Source organism: Scyliorhinus canicula, chromosome 3 (genome assembly GCF_902713615.1).
Source record: "Scyliorhinus canicula chromosome 3, sScyCan1.1, whole genome shotgun sequence".
Lineage (NCBI taxonomy): Eukaryota > Metazoa > Chordata > Chondrichthyes > Carcharhiniformes > Scyliorhinidae > Scyliorhinus > Scyliorhinus canicula.
Genome location: NC_052148.1, coordinates 135326884 through 135341209, shown reverse-complemented (window position 1 = coordinate 135341209; position 14326 = coordinate 135326884). Strand labels below are relative to the sequence as shown.

At 46.3% G+C, this 14326-nt stretch overlaps 1 protein-coding gene across 4 annotated transcripts in view; it reads left to right on the top strand.

Annotated features, from left to right (window-relative positions):
- Window positions 1-14326, top strand: part of LOC119962983 (kelch-like protein 5) — a 174029-nt gene that overhangs the window by 133873 nt on the left and 25830 nt on the right. For all 4 annotated transcript variants that reach the window (XM_038791406.1, XM_038791405.1, XM_038791404.1 and 1 more), the window contains one exon: window positions 7065-7251. In XM_038791406.1, coding sequence (XP_038647334.1) covers window positions 7065-7251 — 187 coding nt within the window. The remainder of the gene's footprint in view (window positions 1-7064; window positions 7252-14326) is intronic.

Here is a 14326-nt window from a genome sequence, read left to right as displayed (position 1 = left end):
TTGCAACACTCTTCCTGAGGAGGTGGTGGAAGCAGAGTCTTTGAATATAATTAAGGCAGAGGTGAATAGATTCTAGGTAAGCAAGGGGTGATAGGTTATCGAAGTAGGAGGCATGCAGATTTAAAGTTACTATCGGATCAGCCATTATTTTATTAAGCAGTGGAGCAGGCTCAAGGGGCTGAATGGCCTACTCCTGCTCCTTGTTCATATGTTTGTATATCTTGCTCACCTGTCAATTTCAACCATCCATTAAAAATTGTAATTAATATTGGGAAAGTAAAAGCCATGTGTCTTTTAAAGGAAAACTAAAGTTCAGTTATCATCTTTCTAACTATTGGCTATCCCTTGTTCTCGAAGATGATTGTCTTCTATGAGGCTGAAGATGGCTGATGAGGGGCAGCACGGTGGCGTAGTGGGTTAGCCCTGTTGCCTCACGGCGCCGAGGTCCCAGGTTTGATCCCGGCTCTGGGTCACTGTCTGTGTGGAGTTTGCACATTCTCCCCGTGTTTGCGTGGGTTTCGCCCTCACAACCCAAAATGTACAGGCTAGGTGGATTGGCCATGCTAAATTGCCCCTTAATTGAAAAAAATGAATTGGGTACTCTAAATTTATTTTTTAAAATATGGCTGATGAGGCCGATTCCGCATCTGCAGAAATTATGGTACGTCGGACATTTGATGTCAAGTATAATGTCAGGTCATCTATTATCAATTCCAGTCATGGTGTGTTCTTTTTGCCGCTTTTGCTTTTCCCCATCATTTTGTTTTGTTGGGGCTGAAAATTATGGGATTCTTCCCACAGACATTGTTGCCATCTGATTCAATCCAAGATGGTGGTCTCTCAGGAGTTGATGTCAATGTTGTATTGTTTCGTGATGGCTTTCAGCACATCATTGAAGTGTACTTCGACAATTCCTGCCCTGACTGCCATGGAAGAAGACTTGCTTTGGGTGCCTGGTATCTGACATCCGAACTATATAACTAACCCAAAGAAGGTGATTATGGATAATTTGACCCTCAATGCTGGTGGTGCCTGCATATGAGAGGACACTGATGTTGGTGTGTCTGTTCTCCCAGTTTATATGTAAAATTAGGAGTGTTGATGGTATAATGCCAGTGCTTTGAGGTACCTCCTATATATTGTCCATCTTGACAAGGAAGGGATCATGACCATTTGGGCTTGGTTTCAGTTTTAATCCTCAAACTCTCGCTTTCTCAGATGGCCAAAGGCTGCACCAGCAGATTTCAGGTGTTGCTGGATTTCTTAATCAATGTCAGCCTGTTGTGAAAGATAACCTCGAAGGTACTGAAAGTTTTCCATGTTTTCCAGGCACTCATCATGACTCCTTATCAATGGGGCTGGGGCATTTGGAGCTTGCTGATGGAGGACTTTGGTCTTCTGATTGTCCCATCTTCTTGTATGCCTCCATTACAAAGAATAACTCTACCACTAGTTTCAGGATTATATTTCATTATTTTAAAGATATACAGTAGAAATTACTAGTTTGGGTACTGACAATATTCCAAAAATATTAAGTTCTTTTAATTTAGATTTTGGTGAAATTTCAGGGAGAATTCATCTGAAAGGAAATGTGACCTTGTATATAACAGGGCAACAATTTTTCATAAATATTACAAGGGGAGAGAGTGCATCACTGTAGATACACAAGGGGTTAATGTAAGTACACGTAGACTAGCTAGACACTAGAGGGAGCATCAGAGACATGACACATGGACACTCAATCAATAGGTCAATAAGATAGGACACGACCAATGGGCATTCACGATACACACAGAGGTGACACTACCACAGGGAGGCATTACACCAACCCATATATAAAGGACACAGCACACATGATCTTCCTCTTTCCAGTGGAGACACTCAGTGAGTACAGACACAGGGTTGATTCAACATCACACCCACCAGCTGGATTGTAGCAGACTGGTTTGTCAGTCTGAGTAGCTATAGAAGGATTAACAGTAGAGTTGAATCAGAGTAGGTGAATTGTAAATAGTTTAGCAAACGTGTTGAAGTTATCTCCACGTCTGAACCTTTGTCAGAGTGAACATCAAGGAAGCAGCTCATGCTATGCCAAGAGCATAACAAGACATGGTGTAGTGGTGTTGTCACTAGATTAGTAATCCAGAGACCCAGGACAAGATATGGGGACCCAGGTTCAAATCCCACCACAGCGATAAAAAAATCTGGAATTGTAAAGTCTAATGATGACCATGAAACTATTTGTTGATTGTCGTAACAACCTCCTGGTTCACTGATGCCTTTTAGGAAAGGAATCTGCTGTCCTTACCTGGTCTGGCCTACATGTAACTCCAGATACATAGCAATGTGGTTGACTCTCAAATGCCCTCTGAAATGGAGGGCATTTAGGGATAGGCAATAAATGCTGGTCCAGCCAACGACGCCTGCATCGCATAAATTAATGCAAAACAAAAGAGACATGAAAAGGAAGACCTGAATATGCGCACATGACCAAGTCTTTGCCAGTTGTACAAAGTAGATACATGTTCCCTACTTAATATTGCTTATATAGTGATTAACTATCATTATTAGACCCTTAGAAATTGATGATTTCATTTTACATTGATATTTCATATTTAAACTTTTGTTAAAGAGGCTGTCTCTTTAATCTGAAGAGCTTCCTAGAAAGACCAGGTGCTCTGACTGAGCACTGCCCCTGCACCTGGTCTTTCTAGGAAGCTCTTTAGAGCAAAGAGACAACCTCATTTAAAAAACTGGAGTTAGAAAGAACAGCTGCTCAAAACTCTGATAGAAGTGGTGGTGAGGTCGAGCTGGGCATCGTCTGAGTACATGTGAAAACCGCTAGAGGATGAGATTCTCCGGGCCCCTTAGCCAGCAGGGGGAATCGCAATGGCCCCGTGAATTGGGCGTGAAGCCAAAAATGGGATTGATGTTGGGCATGAAACCTACTATGGAGACTCACCCCAGAAACCCCTTAATAGAGAGACCCCCCCAGGGACCCCATGAATAGGGAGATCCTCCCCACCCCCAAGGATCCCCTTAATAGGGAGACCCCCCCACCTCCAGGGCCCCATGAATTGGGACACCCTCTACCCAGGACCCCCTAACTGAAGGATCCCCCCCACAGGGACCCCTTAACTAGAGGGACCCACCCACCCTGGAAAAGAGACCCCTGCCTGGAAGCTAGAGCACAGTAAGAAGTCTTACAACACCAGGTTAAAGTCCAACAGGTTTGTTTCAAACACTAGCTTTCGGAGCACTGCTCCTTCCTCAGGTGAAGGGAGGCAGATTGCCAGCTCATCGACATGGATACCACCATTACACGTGTGAACACCACCCACCAGATACGCGGTACATACACGTGCGACTCGGCCAATGTTGTCTACCTCATGCGCTGCAGTAAAGGATGTCCCGAAGCGTGGTACATTGGCGAGACCATGCAGACGCTGCGACAATGAATGAACTGACATCACGCGACAATCACCAGGCAGGAATGTTCCCTTCCAGTCGGGAAACGCTTCAGCAGTCAAGGACATTCAGCCTCTGATCTCCGGGTAAGAGTTCTCCAAGGCGGCCTTTGGTGACAACGCAGAATCGCTGAGCAGAAACTTATAGCCACGTTCCGCACACATGAGTGCGGCCTCAATTGGGACCTGGGATTCATGTCGCATTACATTCATCCCACACCATCTGGCCTGGGCTTGCGGAATCCTACCAACTGTCCTGGCTTGAGATAATTCACACCTCTTTAACCTGGGGTTACCCCTATCTCTGGATCTGTAAAGACTTAATTACCTGCAAATGCTCCCATTCTAAGCATTATCTGGCATCTTTGAAATTGTCTATATATATGTTTCTGGAACATACTTCTCCATTCACCTGAAGAAGGAGCAGTGCTCCGAAAGCCAGTGTTTGAAACAAACATGTTGGACTTTAACCTGGTGTTGTAAGACTTCTTACTGTACTCACCCCAGTCCAACGCCGGCATCTCCACATCATGAGAACTATCCAGTTTGATCCTCGTTGCCAGTTTAATAAGGCCACGAAGGAGTCCACACCAAGTAGTTCAAAGAAACTTTGTTTATTGATAATAACTATTATATACATAACACAGGATATCCCAATTGGGTCTGCCTTGCCGGTGCCTAACTGGCCAGCTTTATATACCATAAAATTATACATTGTTTAGAAGTCCCCCGCCCCCTTAACCAGGGAGCTCATATTCTGCAAGCTTCACGGGGAAGTTAATTGTTCCCACCCTGTAAGATACTTGTGGGTTATAACAGTTTGGATATCTTTTTTAACAAGGTTCTTGTCAACTCAGGACAATAAGCACTTTGTTCTGGCCTGAACGTGTATTCCGCAGGATCAACCAATTTCTACACAGATATCTAAAAGTAGCATGCAGAATTTGAACAAATGAGTAAATAACTAATTAATTGGTCCTTCTTTGGTAGAAGTTCATTTTCCCAGGCAAGGCCCTTTCCTTATTTACCATTCATCCTTTTTGGATTCTTATTGGAGTGTTTACCGTGGATGTTTAAATGTTCTCTGTTACCAAGAACTTCGTGCGACATCAAGTCTCCAGTCAAAGAACTAAAAATGTGATCCTGAATGAAGCTTTTGTGTCTCATGTTGTGAGGTTGTTTGGTGTCTCACTAAGTGGTCTGGAGGGTTATACGGTTAGACATAAACTGCTCATTGGTGACCCATAACTATATACCCATACCGGGGGGCACAGTGGTGCAGTGGTTAGCACTGCTGTCTCACAGCGCTGAGGACCCGGGTTGGATCCTGGCCCCGGGTCACTGTCCATGTGGAGTTTGCACATTCTCCCTGTGTCTCCATGGATCTCACCCCACAACCCAAAGATGTACAGGGTAGGTGGATTGGTCACGCTAAATTGCCCCTTAATTGTAATTTTTTTAAAAACGCCATTTACCCATCTCAGATACAGCCCTGCATGGGTGCTGTCTACATGCTGGCTTCTTCCAGACTCTACTACACATGGTCTACTGTCATGTGACCCTCTACATCATACCATGGGCGGTGCTGTTCGCCAGTCCGACATTAACTCTTGCTTTGCCTGAACACCCTTATACTACATCTCACTTGAACATGCGTCCGTAAACATTGTACACACGGCAGAATTTTCCCAAAAAATAAGAGGCAGGAAAAGTCAGTGCAAATTGCACCACCTGTTCAGGCACAATTCCCATCAAGATCTTCCCTCGCTTAGTCATTTTTGTGGAAGGGGACATGATTTGCATGACCCTGAAAGAGTCAGGGCCTAACTACACCGGCAAACCTGGCTTCACAGAGAAAGGGTGCCCGGATCTCAAAGTGACATTAAAGACCCACCCCCCCCCCCCCACCTCCTGGCCCACATTGGGGCCTCAGTGCTCACACCACCACCATCATGCTCGCCAACATCAAACCCTCACCTCATCAGGATCGCTGGCATCAGTGCACTCCCAATGGATCTCCCTTCAGGCACCACCCCCTTCTCTCCAGAAAAGATGCCACCCCCCCCAGATCGCTGGTACCAGTGTGCCCCCCCGCCCCACCTCCCAGGTGAGCGACACCACGCTATGTGGTTGCCAAAAGCCCCCTCCCGATTCCACCCCCTTTCAGGCCTCGCCCTTAGGCAGTGCCATCCTGGCATTTCCCCCATATTCACACTGTCAGGGTGGGACTGCTGTGCCATGTCCCCGACCACCTGGGGGCTACTATGTCCTTGGAGCCCCCGGTGTGGTCAGGACGTCTGGGGCGGAATTCTCCTGAAATGGGGCTATGTCCCCCACGCCCGCAAAAAACACGCGAGAATCACTCTGGACTTAGGGTGATTCTGTGATTTCCAGGGGGCTAGCAGGGCCCCGGAGTGCTCATCGCAGCTCAGGCTGCCGATGCAGGGCTCCGCACTTCCGGTCGGGGATCCACGCATGCGCACGACGACGGCCACAGTCGGCCGCACCACGCACAATGGCCAACCCACACCACGGACTGGCACCAATAACAAAGGCGCCCCCCAGATCACGCGCGCCCAATGACCGGTGGCCTCCGATCGGAACCCTGGCCGTCCTGGAGACACCCCACACCCCCACTGAAGGATCCCCCGCCCCCCACCAGGACTGTGTCCGCAGCCTCCATGCCGAGTGCCCGCCGGGTGGAACCATGCGAGAACCATGACGGCGGGAACTCGGCCAGTTGACTTTGGAGAATCACCGTGGGGGCCTTTATCAAGGCCCTGACCAGTGCCGCGTCTACCGCGCGTGCCCAATTCGCGCCGACTCTCTGGCGACTGGAGAATCGCGGTAGCAGCCCGGACCCGATCGCTGGTTTGACGCCCATTTTCTGCCCCCGCGACGAGCGTGATTTCGGGGCGGAGGCTCGGAGAATCCCACCCCTGGTCTCCAATGGTGGAGACCAGTAGCGATTCTCGCCAGCCTCCCATTGTGCCGGTGGGTGGGTGAATAGCGGGAGCCAGGAGAATTCAGCTTATAGCCAATTTTGAATATGTTAATCTTTTTTAACTTGCTAATCTAGTTCGCACCCAGGGGATGAATCAGATCACATCAGCTGCAGTGGGCCAAAAGCATCACGCACTGTTTGGTGCTGATCCCATTTTTGGTCTCTCCCACTACTCTTCCGACATAGCAGAATTTGCACCAGGCACAATTCGGCGGGGACATTGCCCCAATAGTGTCACTGAGAGGTCTTTCCCTAGAATTTGTAAATGGGGAATGAACCTGTCTGACAGAATATGGAATTCCGTTCCTACTTAAGTGATAATAATCTGTTTTTCATTGAAAGAACACAAAATGCAGTAGTTTATTGAAGCAGGTTTTGGGTTATAGTTTCAGTGTTTAAGTTCATTCTAAAGTAAAATCTCTGTACTCCAAATTAATATATAACCAAGAAATTTATCTTTCTATAGAAGGAAATTGAAGAAGTTGTAGTTTTATTACAGTGTGACATTATTTACCTTCCTGCTTAAAGTGAATGTTTTGCATTTCTTTTGGTTATTAATAGCAGTTTGTTTGAATTTGAATTGTTCCTAATAGTTTCTTGCGGACATGGAGAACAATATGCTATTTAGAGATGATATTGAGTGCCAAAAACTTATTATGGAAGCAATGAAATATCACCTGCTACCAGAGCGACGAAATATGCTGCAGAGTCCTCGGACTAAACCTAGGAAATCTACCGTCGGTGTGCTGTTTGCTGTTGGAGGAATGGATGCAACAAAAGGTACAGAGTATTGAATAACCTTGAACTCATGTCAAATCATTTCTATTTTTGTTTTGGCACTGACCTGTCCCGTAATGCTGATGTGTGTGTGTTTTAACAGATTTTATGATACACAGAAAGCAGTTCACAGTGGTGGGGTTCATACCTACAGATGCTCTAGTTGTGTCAATGACATCTCTTGCTTACAAACTAACCCAGGTTTTTTTTGTAGGTTGTTTCTTGAGAATGCCAATTCTCCTAAGTAGAGCAGCTGCCTTACAGTTGATCTGATCCTGTATAGTTACAAAGATAAATTTGTATATTTATTCCTGACGTTTGGGTAACATTTGTTGCAAAGAAGTTGAACTCATTGATTTTTCAAAGCAATGCAAGATCCCAGTTGATGTTAATACTGGACAAGTCGGAGTGCAATCTAGCTTGATAGATCCCCTAACTTTTTGTTTCAAAACCATGGAGGTAAGTTATGGAGCAAATTCACAAGAGACTGCTGATGAACTTTTAATACAAATAATTAAATATTTATTGAAAAAGAAAAATGAACTACATTACACCAGACAAAAAAGTTGGAAAGATCTCAGTTCAAACACAAAAATATGATTCAAACATTCACTATTAATTTACCGCATCGATATTTTTAACCGACAATTTGGAATATTTTGCCATATTTATTTTCTAATCTAATATTCGCGGTAAGTGTGCAGCATATGTGAACCAACCGGCAAACTGTGGCCAGACACACCACACTCCAAAGTACATGACAGTTGCGACCAAAACAGAATCTATGAATTTCTCAACAACCCACCCAGATGTTTGTCATAGTGAGCCAACCGATACCGTTGAAACTCTGTCTCTGTCACAAAGGTTTCCAAGCTCCACATTTTAAGAACGCCCCCCCACCACCACCAGTCTCTCTTTAAATCGGAGCCTCAACTATACTTAACAGGATTTGTTTCAGATCTCTGTATTGTCCCTTGGCTAGGACCTTCTTCTGGGACCTGTTTCTGTCCCACTGCCTGGTTTTGGATCTTCACCTTTGTTTGGGAACTTCTCACTGTCATCCACCCCATGTCCAGCTCCCTGGGATACCTTCTCTGCAATGGCGCTCCTCTTCCTCTTCAGGTCATGTAACCTGCAGTTTCACTTTCCTTTTTCTTCTTTGCATGTGTGCAGGACCGATTTCCGGCCAATAAAACGTAAAAAATGATAAGCGGCACATGTGCAGCTATTTCCTGGCTGCGCAGAGGTCAACGGTCATTAAAAATACACGAACCATGCATGTGTGACCACTTCTTGGTCAGTGCGCGCACAGACATCCTGATGTCTGCCAGGAACTTTATGACCCCAACTCTGAGGTAAGTATTCAAGTTTCGCCACAAAAATGGAAGATAAAATGTGGGAAGTTGAGAAGAGTGGATCCTTATTAAGTAATATCAAAGTGAAGAAAACATTGTGTGGACTGCTTTGCCCAGGGACAAGTGTTGAGATCCTACAATGTCTGATCTAGTGACTTAGGGCACGGTTTAACAAAAAGAAAAGAGTCCGGTTTTGGACGCATAAGGCGGGGTGTTTTTCGGCACCTGCAGCGCTGAGAACAATCCCGCTATGTAACGGGTCTCTGCCTTTTTTGTTTGGCCTCGGCTTGGGATGCCACGCTGCGGCTGCACTTACCTGATTTACCTCAGAAGATGACTCGAGGATCAGGTCACCATTTTTAAATGCCATCCCGATCTTTCGATCTGCCTATGCTCCACCTCGTTAGAACTCCGAGCATCGCGAACCGTGAGATTCGTCGCATCACCAAGTCGGGCGCAACGAGACCATCAAATCGCGCCCTTAAATTTTGAAGCTAAAACAAATTGGTCAAATTTGTGGATGATATTGAGCTAGGAGGAAAGTAATTGAATTAAAAGGGTGCCAATGACGTAAAACTGAGTTGGATAATAATCATGTTTGGATGGATAGTTGACATTTGACAGCATTCCATATTTATAAACTTTGGACATAGCAAGATAAGTGTAATTAGGGGCTGGTTTAGCACAGGGCTAAAGAGCTGGCTTTGAAAGCAGACCAGGGCAGGCCAGCAGCACGGTTTAATTCCCGTACCAGCCTCTCCGAACAGGCGCTGGAATGTGGCGACTAGGGGCTTTTCACAGTAACTTCATTTGAAGCTTACTTGTGACAATAAGCGATTTTCGTTTCACTTCATTTAGGGCAGCACGGTAGCATGGTGGTTAGCACAATTGCTTCACAGCTCCAGTGAACCAAGCCGGGAATCGAACCTGGGACCCGGGTGCTCCGGTTTCCTCCCACAGTCCAAAGATGTGCAGGTTAGGTGGATTGGCCATGCTAAATTGCCCTTAGTGTCCAAAATTGCCCTTAGTGTTGGGGGGATAGGGTGGAGATGTGGACTTGGGTAGGGTGCTCTTTCGGAGAGCCAGTGCAGACTCGATGGGCCTAATGGCCTCCTTCTGCTCTGTAAATTCTATGAATTCTATGTTGACAAAAGTCCTGGAATAATGTTGGAATCGGTAGAGAGAATATCGAACAAATTAGTATTAGTGGATGAATTTCCTTTATATGCCCACTGAGCATGGTCAATTTAAACCTCAACAGATCTCAAAAGTGAAGTCAAGCTGCCAGAGGTTTAAAAAAATGTCTCTGCAGGGAGACCATGCAACCAACTTTAGGGGACGGGGGAAAAGATGAGCAACATCTTTGTAGTCCATAAGACCATAAGATATCGGAGCAGAGTTGCAGAATTAGGCCATTAGGCCATTCAAGTCTGCTCTGCCATTCAATTGCGGCTTGTATGTTTCTCACCCCCATTCTCCTACCGTATCCCCAGAACCCCTGATAGTCTCGTTCATAAATAATCTATCTATCTCTGTCTTGAAGAGACAATATAAAATAAGGATACAACTCCAAAGGGTGTGAATGAGCAGAGGGACCTGGGTGTACATGTGAATAAATCATTGGGAGTGGCAGGACACGTGAAAAGAGCAGTTAATAATTTGATATCCTAGGATTTATCAAGAGTAGTAGGGTATAAGAAGAAGGTTATGCAGAACTTGTGTCAGACACTAATTAGACTTCATCTGGAATATTGTGTACTGTCCTGGGTGCCACATGTTCGGAAGGATGTGAATGCATTGGAGAACTTTTGGGAGGGTGGGTTGGCGCTGCCGAACTTCTGCAACTGCTACTGGGCGGCGAACATAGCGATGATTAGGAAGTGGGTAGTGGGGGAGGGTTCAGCATGGGAGCGGATGGAGGTGGCGTCATGCAAAGGCACCAGTTTGGGAGCACTGGTAATGGCACCTCTGCCGTTCTTGCCGGTCCGTTACTCCACTAACCCGGTGGTGGTGGCGGCATTGAGGATCTGGGGCCAATGGGGGAGGTATAAGAAGGTGGAGGGTGCGTCAGTCTGGACACCGATTTGCAATAACCACAGGTTCGGGCCGGGCAGGATAGATGGTGGGTTCCGAATTTGGCAGAGAGCAGGAATTAGACGGCTGGGAGATCTATTCATAGACGGAAGTTTTCCCAGTCTGAAGGTGCTGGAGGACATCTTCAAGCTGCCGCCGGGGAATGGTTTCAGATATTTACAAGTCCGGGACTTTCTGAGGAAAGAGATGCTGGCTTTCCCGCTGATCCCACCACGGGGGAGACAGGACAGAGTAGTGTCCGGTACCTCGGTGGGGGAGGGGAAAGTGTCGGATATCTATCAGGAGTTGTTGGAGGCGGAGGAGACCCCGGTGGAGGAACTGAAAGGCAAGTGGGAGGAGGAGCTAGGTGGGGAGTTAGAGGCGGGTCTGTGGCGGACGCCCTAAGGAGGATTAATTCCTCCTCATCATGTGTCAGACTCAGTCTAATACAGTTTAAGGTGGTACCCCGGGTACACATGAAGGCAGCGAGGTTGAACAAGTTTTCGGGGTAGAAGATAGAAGTGTGAGGTGTGCGGGAAGCTCAGCAAACCATGTCCATATGTTTTGGGCATGCCCGAAGGAGGATTCTGGTAGGGGTTTGCCAAGGTAATGTCCAAGGTGCTAGGTACGTGGGTGGTGCCGAGTCCAGAGATGGCAATCGTTGGAGTGTCAGAAGACCCAGGAGTTGAGGGAGTGAAAGAGGCCGGCGTTCTGGCCTTTGCCTCCCTGGTAGCCCGGAGACGGATCCTGTTAATATGGAGAGACTCGAAGCCCCCGAGTGTCGACACCTGGGTTAGTGACATGGCTGGGTTTCTCAGTCTCGAGAAAATAAAGTTTGCCTTGAGGGGGGTCAATGCTGGGGTTCTTTCGGAGACGGCAGCCATTCGTCGACTTTCTCGGGGAAAATTAAAATGTCAGCAGAAGCAGCATTCTGAAGGGGGGGCGGCGGGTAGGTGCAATATGGTTAAGGGATGGACAGAAGGAGTTGGGTGGGAAATGTCTGGTTTACCATGTTTATCTTTATGTTATTATTGTTTTGTTTGTTATTGTTATACAAATTTTGCAAATACTTCAATAAAAATATTTTTTTTAAAAATCACTCTACGCCTCTAAGATTTACAGTACTAAAGTATTAAACCCACAAATATTGCTTTAATGAGGGCCAAATCTTCTCAATTAAAACATAGGATCGGTGGGAATCATCCATGCAGATTTGAAACAGAAGTAGTATTGATTAGCATCTTCAAAAAACAGTATTATGGTAAATATCTGGTTTGAGGCAGTTTTAAGGGTTTTATTGTACAAATGAAAGTGCTAAGTTTGACCTGGAACTGCTGGATGCCGCCACTGGACGCCAGAAGTGGGGTAATGGCTCTATTCTTCAATATTACTGCTCGTCCTTTGATAGGCGCAAAATTATTTGAAGCAAGAAATAGAGATAGTATTGAGAAACAAAGTATGGGCACTACTTCATCAATCTAGAACAAGGAACAATGGTAGAATTGCAGAGCTGGAACAGACTGTATTCATGTAGCCAGGCCTTGAACAATCAACTTCCCTGGAACTGCCTGGCCGGGTACCACAGCGCAAAGAGGGGGATAAAAGAGGTAACCTTTTATCTTCTTCAACAGCGTCTCCAGAGAACACCTTTGACTGGCAGTCGAGCAGCACAGTATTTCCAGCTCATTGTCATCATCAGACTGACCAGACCCGGACGACCACCTTGGTGACACGACCCAAAGACCAGAACCAGCCGTAGAGGGGAAACCCAAATCGACGACTGCAGATCTGGAAACATCACCCAACCCTCAGACCGAGGAACAGCCTGTCCCAGTCTTATTGAATGGGTATTACCCGTTCTTTTCAGACAAACAGTTTACTTGGAGATTTAAGATTGTTTAATGAAGACTCCTGTGAAGAGATTGGAAGAGTTTGATAGTGTTTAATTGAAGTACAATAGTAGTGTGTGATAAATATTGGGCTAGATTCTCCGTTTGGGAGACTAAGTGCTGACACCAGTGGCGCATGTGTGGACTTTCACAACCAAAAAATCACATGAAACCCTCACCGATACCGGTACCAGTGAAGGGGTAGCACCGGCGCTGACTGAAACTCCCAGGGACCGCGCCGAAAATGGCCAGGTCCCGGGCCACCCATGGGCATGGCTATCGACCTGCATCGGTCAGTGGCACAGATCCTGGCCGTGTGTGGCGGCTCTGGACACAGTCCACAGCCGGCACGCAGGGTTCCAGCAGGGTTGGGACCACACAAGGTCCGCGCCGTCGGGAACCAGGCCTATCGGGGGCAGAGCATTGTGGGTGGGCCGGCCGATGACGCACCATCGCCATTGAAACGTCGCGCGCCGCAAGTCACGATGATGCAGTTTGGAGGGGGCGGAGCATGGTGGACCGGCGCCTAACTAAATAAAATAGCCAAATTAATTAAATACAATCTGGGGATGTAATGCTGAAACTGTGTAGACTTCTGATCAAATGGTACCTTTGCCCCCTTCTGATTGTTAAAGACTTGGAGAGACATTTAAGTTCTCACAATGTGCAGAAAAGAGACACATGACTGACCATTGGCATTAAAGAACTGAGTTGTAAGGAAGGACTGGCAAAATTTGAAGAGGCAAATAATGTGGCTTCATAGAACTATATATTAAACTATAAAGAAAAAGTACGTCTGGAACACCATTTGAAATTAAATCATGATCGTGGGACAAAGGAACAAGCTCAAGTTGGCAGAAAGCAAATTGGTTATTAGAACATAGAACAGTACAGCACAGTACAGCACAGAACAGGCCCTTCGGCCCTCGATGTTGTGCCGAGCAATGATCACCCTACTCAAACCCACGTATCCACCCTATACCCGTAACCCAACAACCCCCCCTTAACCTTACTTTTTAGGACACTACGGGCAATTTAGCATGGCCAATCCACCTAACCCGCACATCTTTGGATTGTGGGAGGAAACCGGAGCACCCGGAGGAAATCCACGCACACACGGGGAGGACGTGCAGACTCCACACAGACAGTGACCCAGCCGGGAATCGAACCTGGGACCCTGGAGCTGTGAAGCATTTATGCTAACGACCATGCTACCGTGCTGCCCCTGATGTTAATGTTTCACATCTGTCATCTTTCATCTTATTTCTGACTCTGCTGGTGACCTTCCTTCAGAGAATATCCTTCCATATTGTTCAGGAGCCAGCCCTGTGTAGACTGGGTTGTGCACACGCTGTGTGGTTTTGAGCTGAATTTGACATATTGTAACATAATTCATCACACAAACAACAATCCTGTTGATCGGAAGCCAAGATTGGAGATGGTCAGAACCAATTGAGCAAGTATCCCTTTTATCCTTTACATTGCATGTGAACTTGCAGCAGACAAATTTAAATAGAGTTCTCAGCTTCTAAGAGTCACTGTTACAAGTGTGTTAGTTAGCTTTTATTGAAAACTCATTATATAGTAAGCCACTAAAATGCAGCTTTTAAAGATTCTTAATTTTTCCTCAAAGGAACGTTCTGGGATAGGCCGAGTTGTGTTTTTTGTGTTATTTTCTTCAGTACTCATTGCAGCCACTAGTCGAGAATGGCGAGGATATGGGGCGAAATTCTCCGATCCCCCGCAGGGTCGGAGAATCGC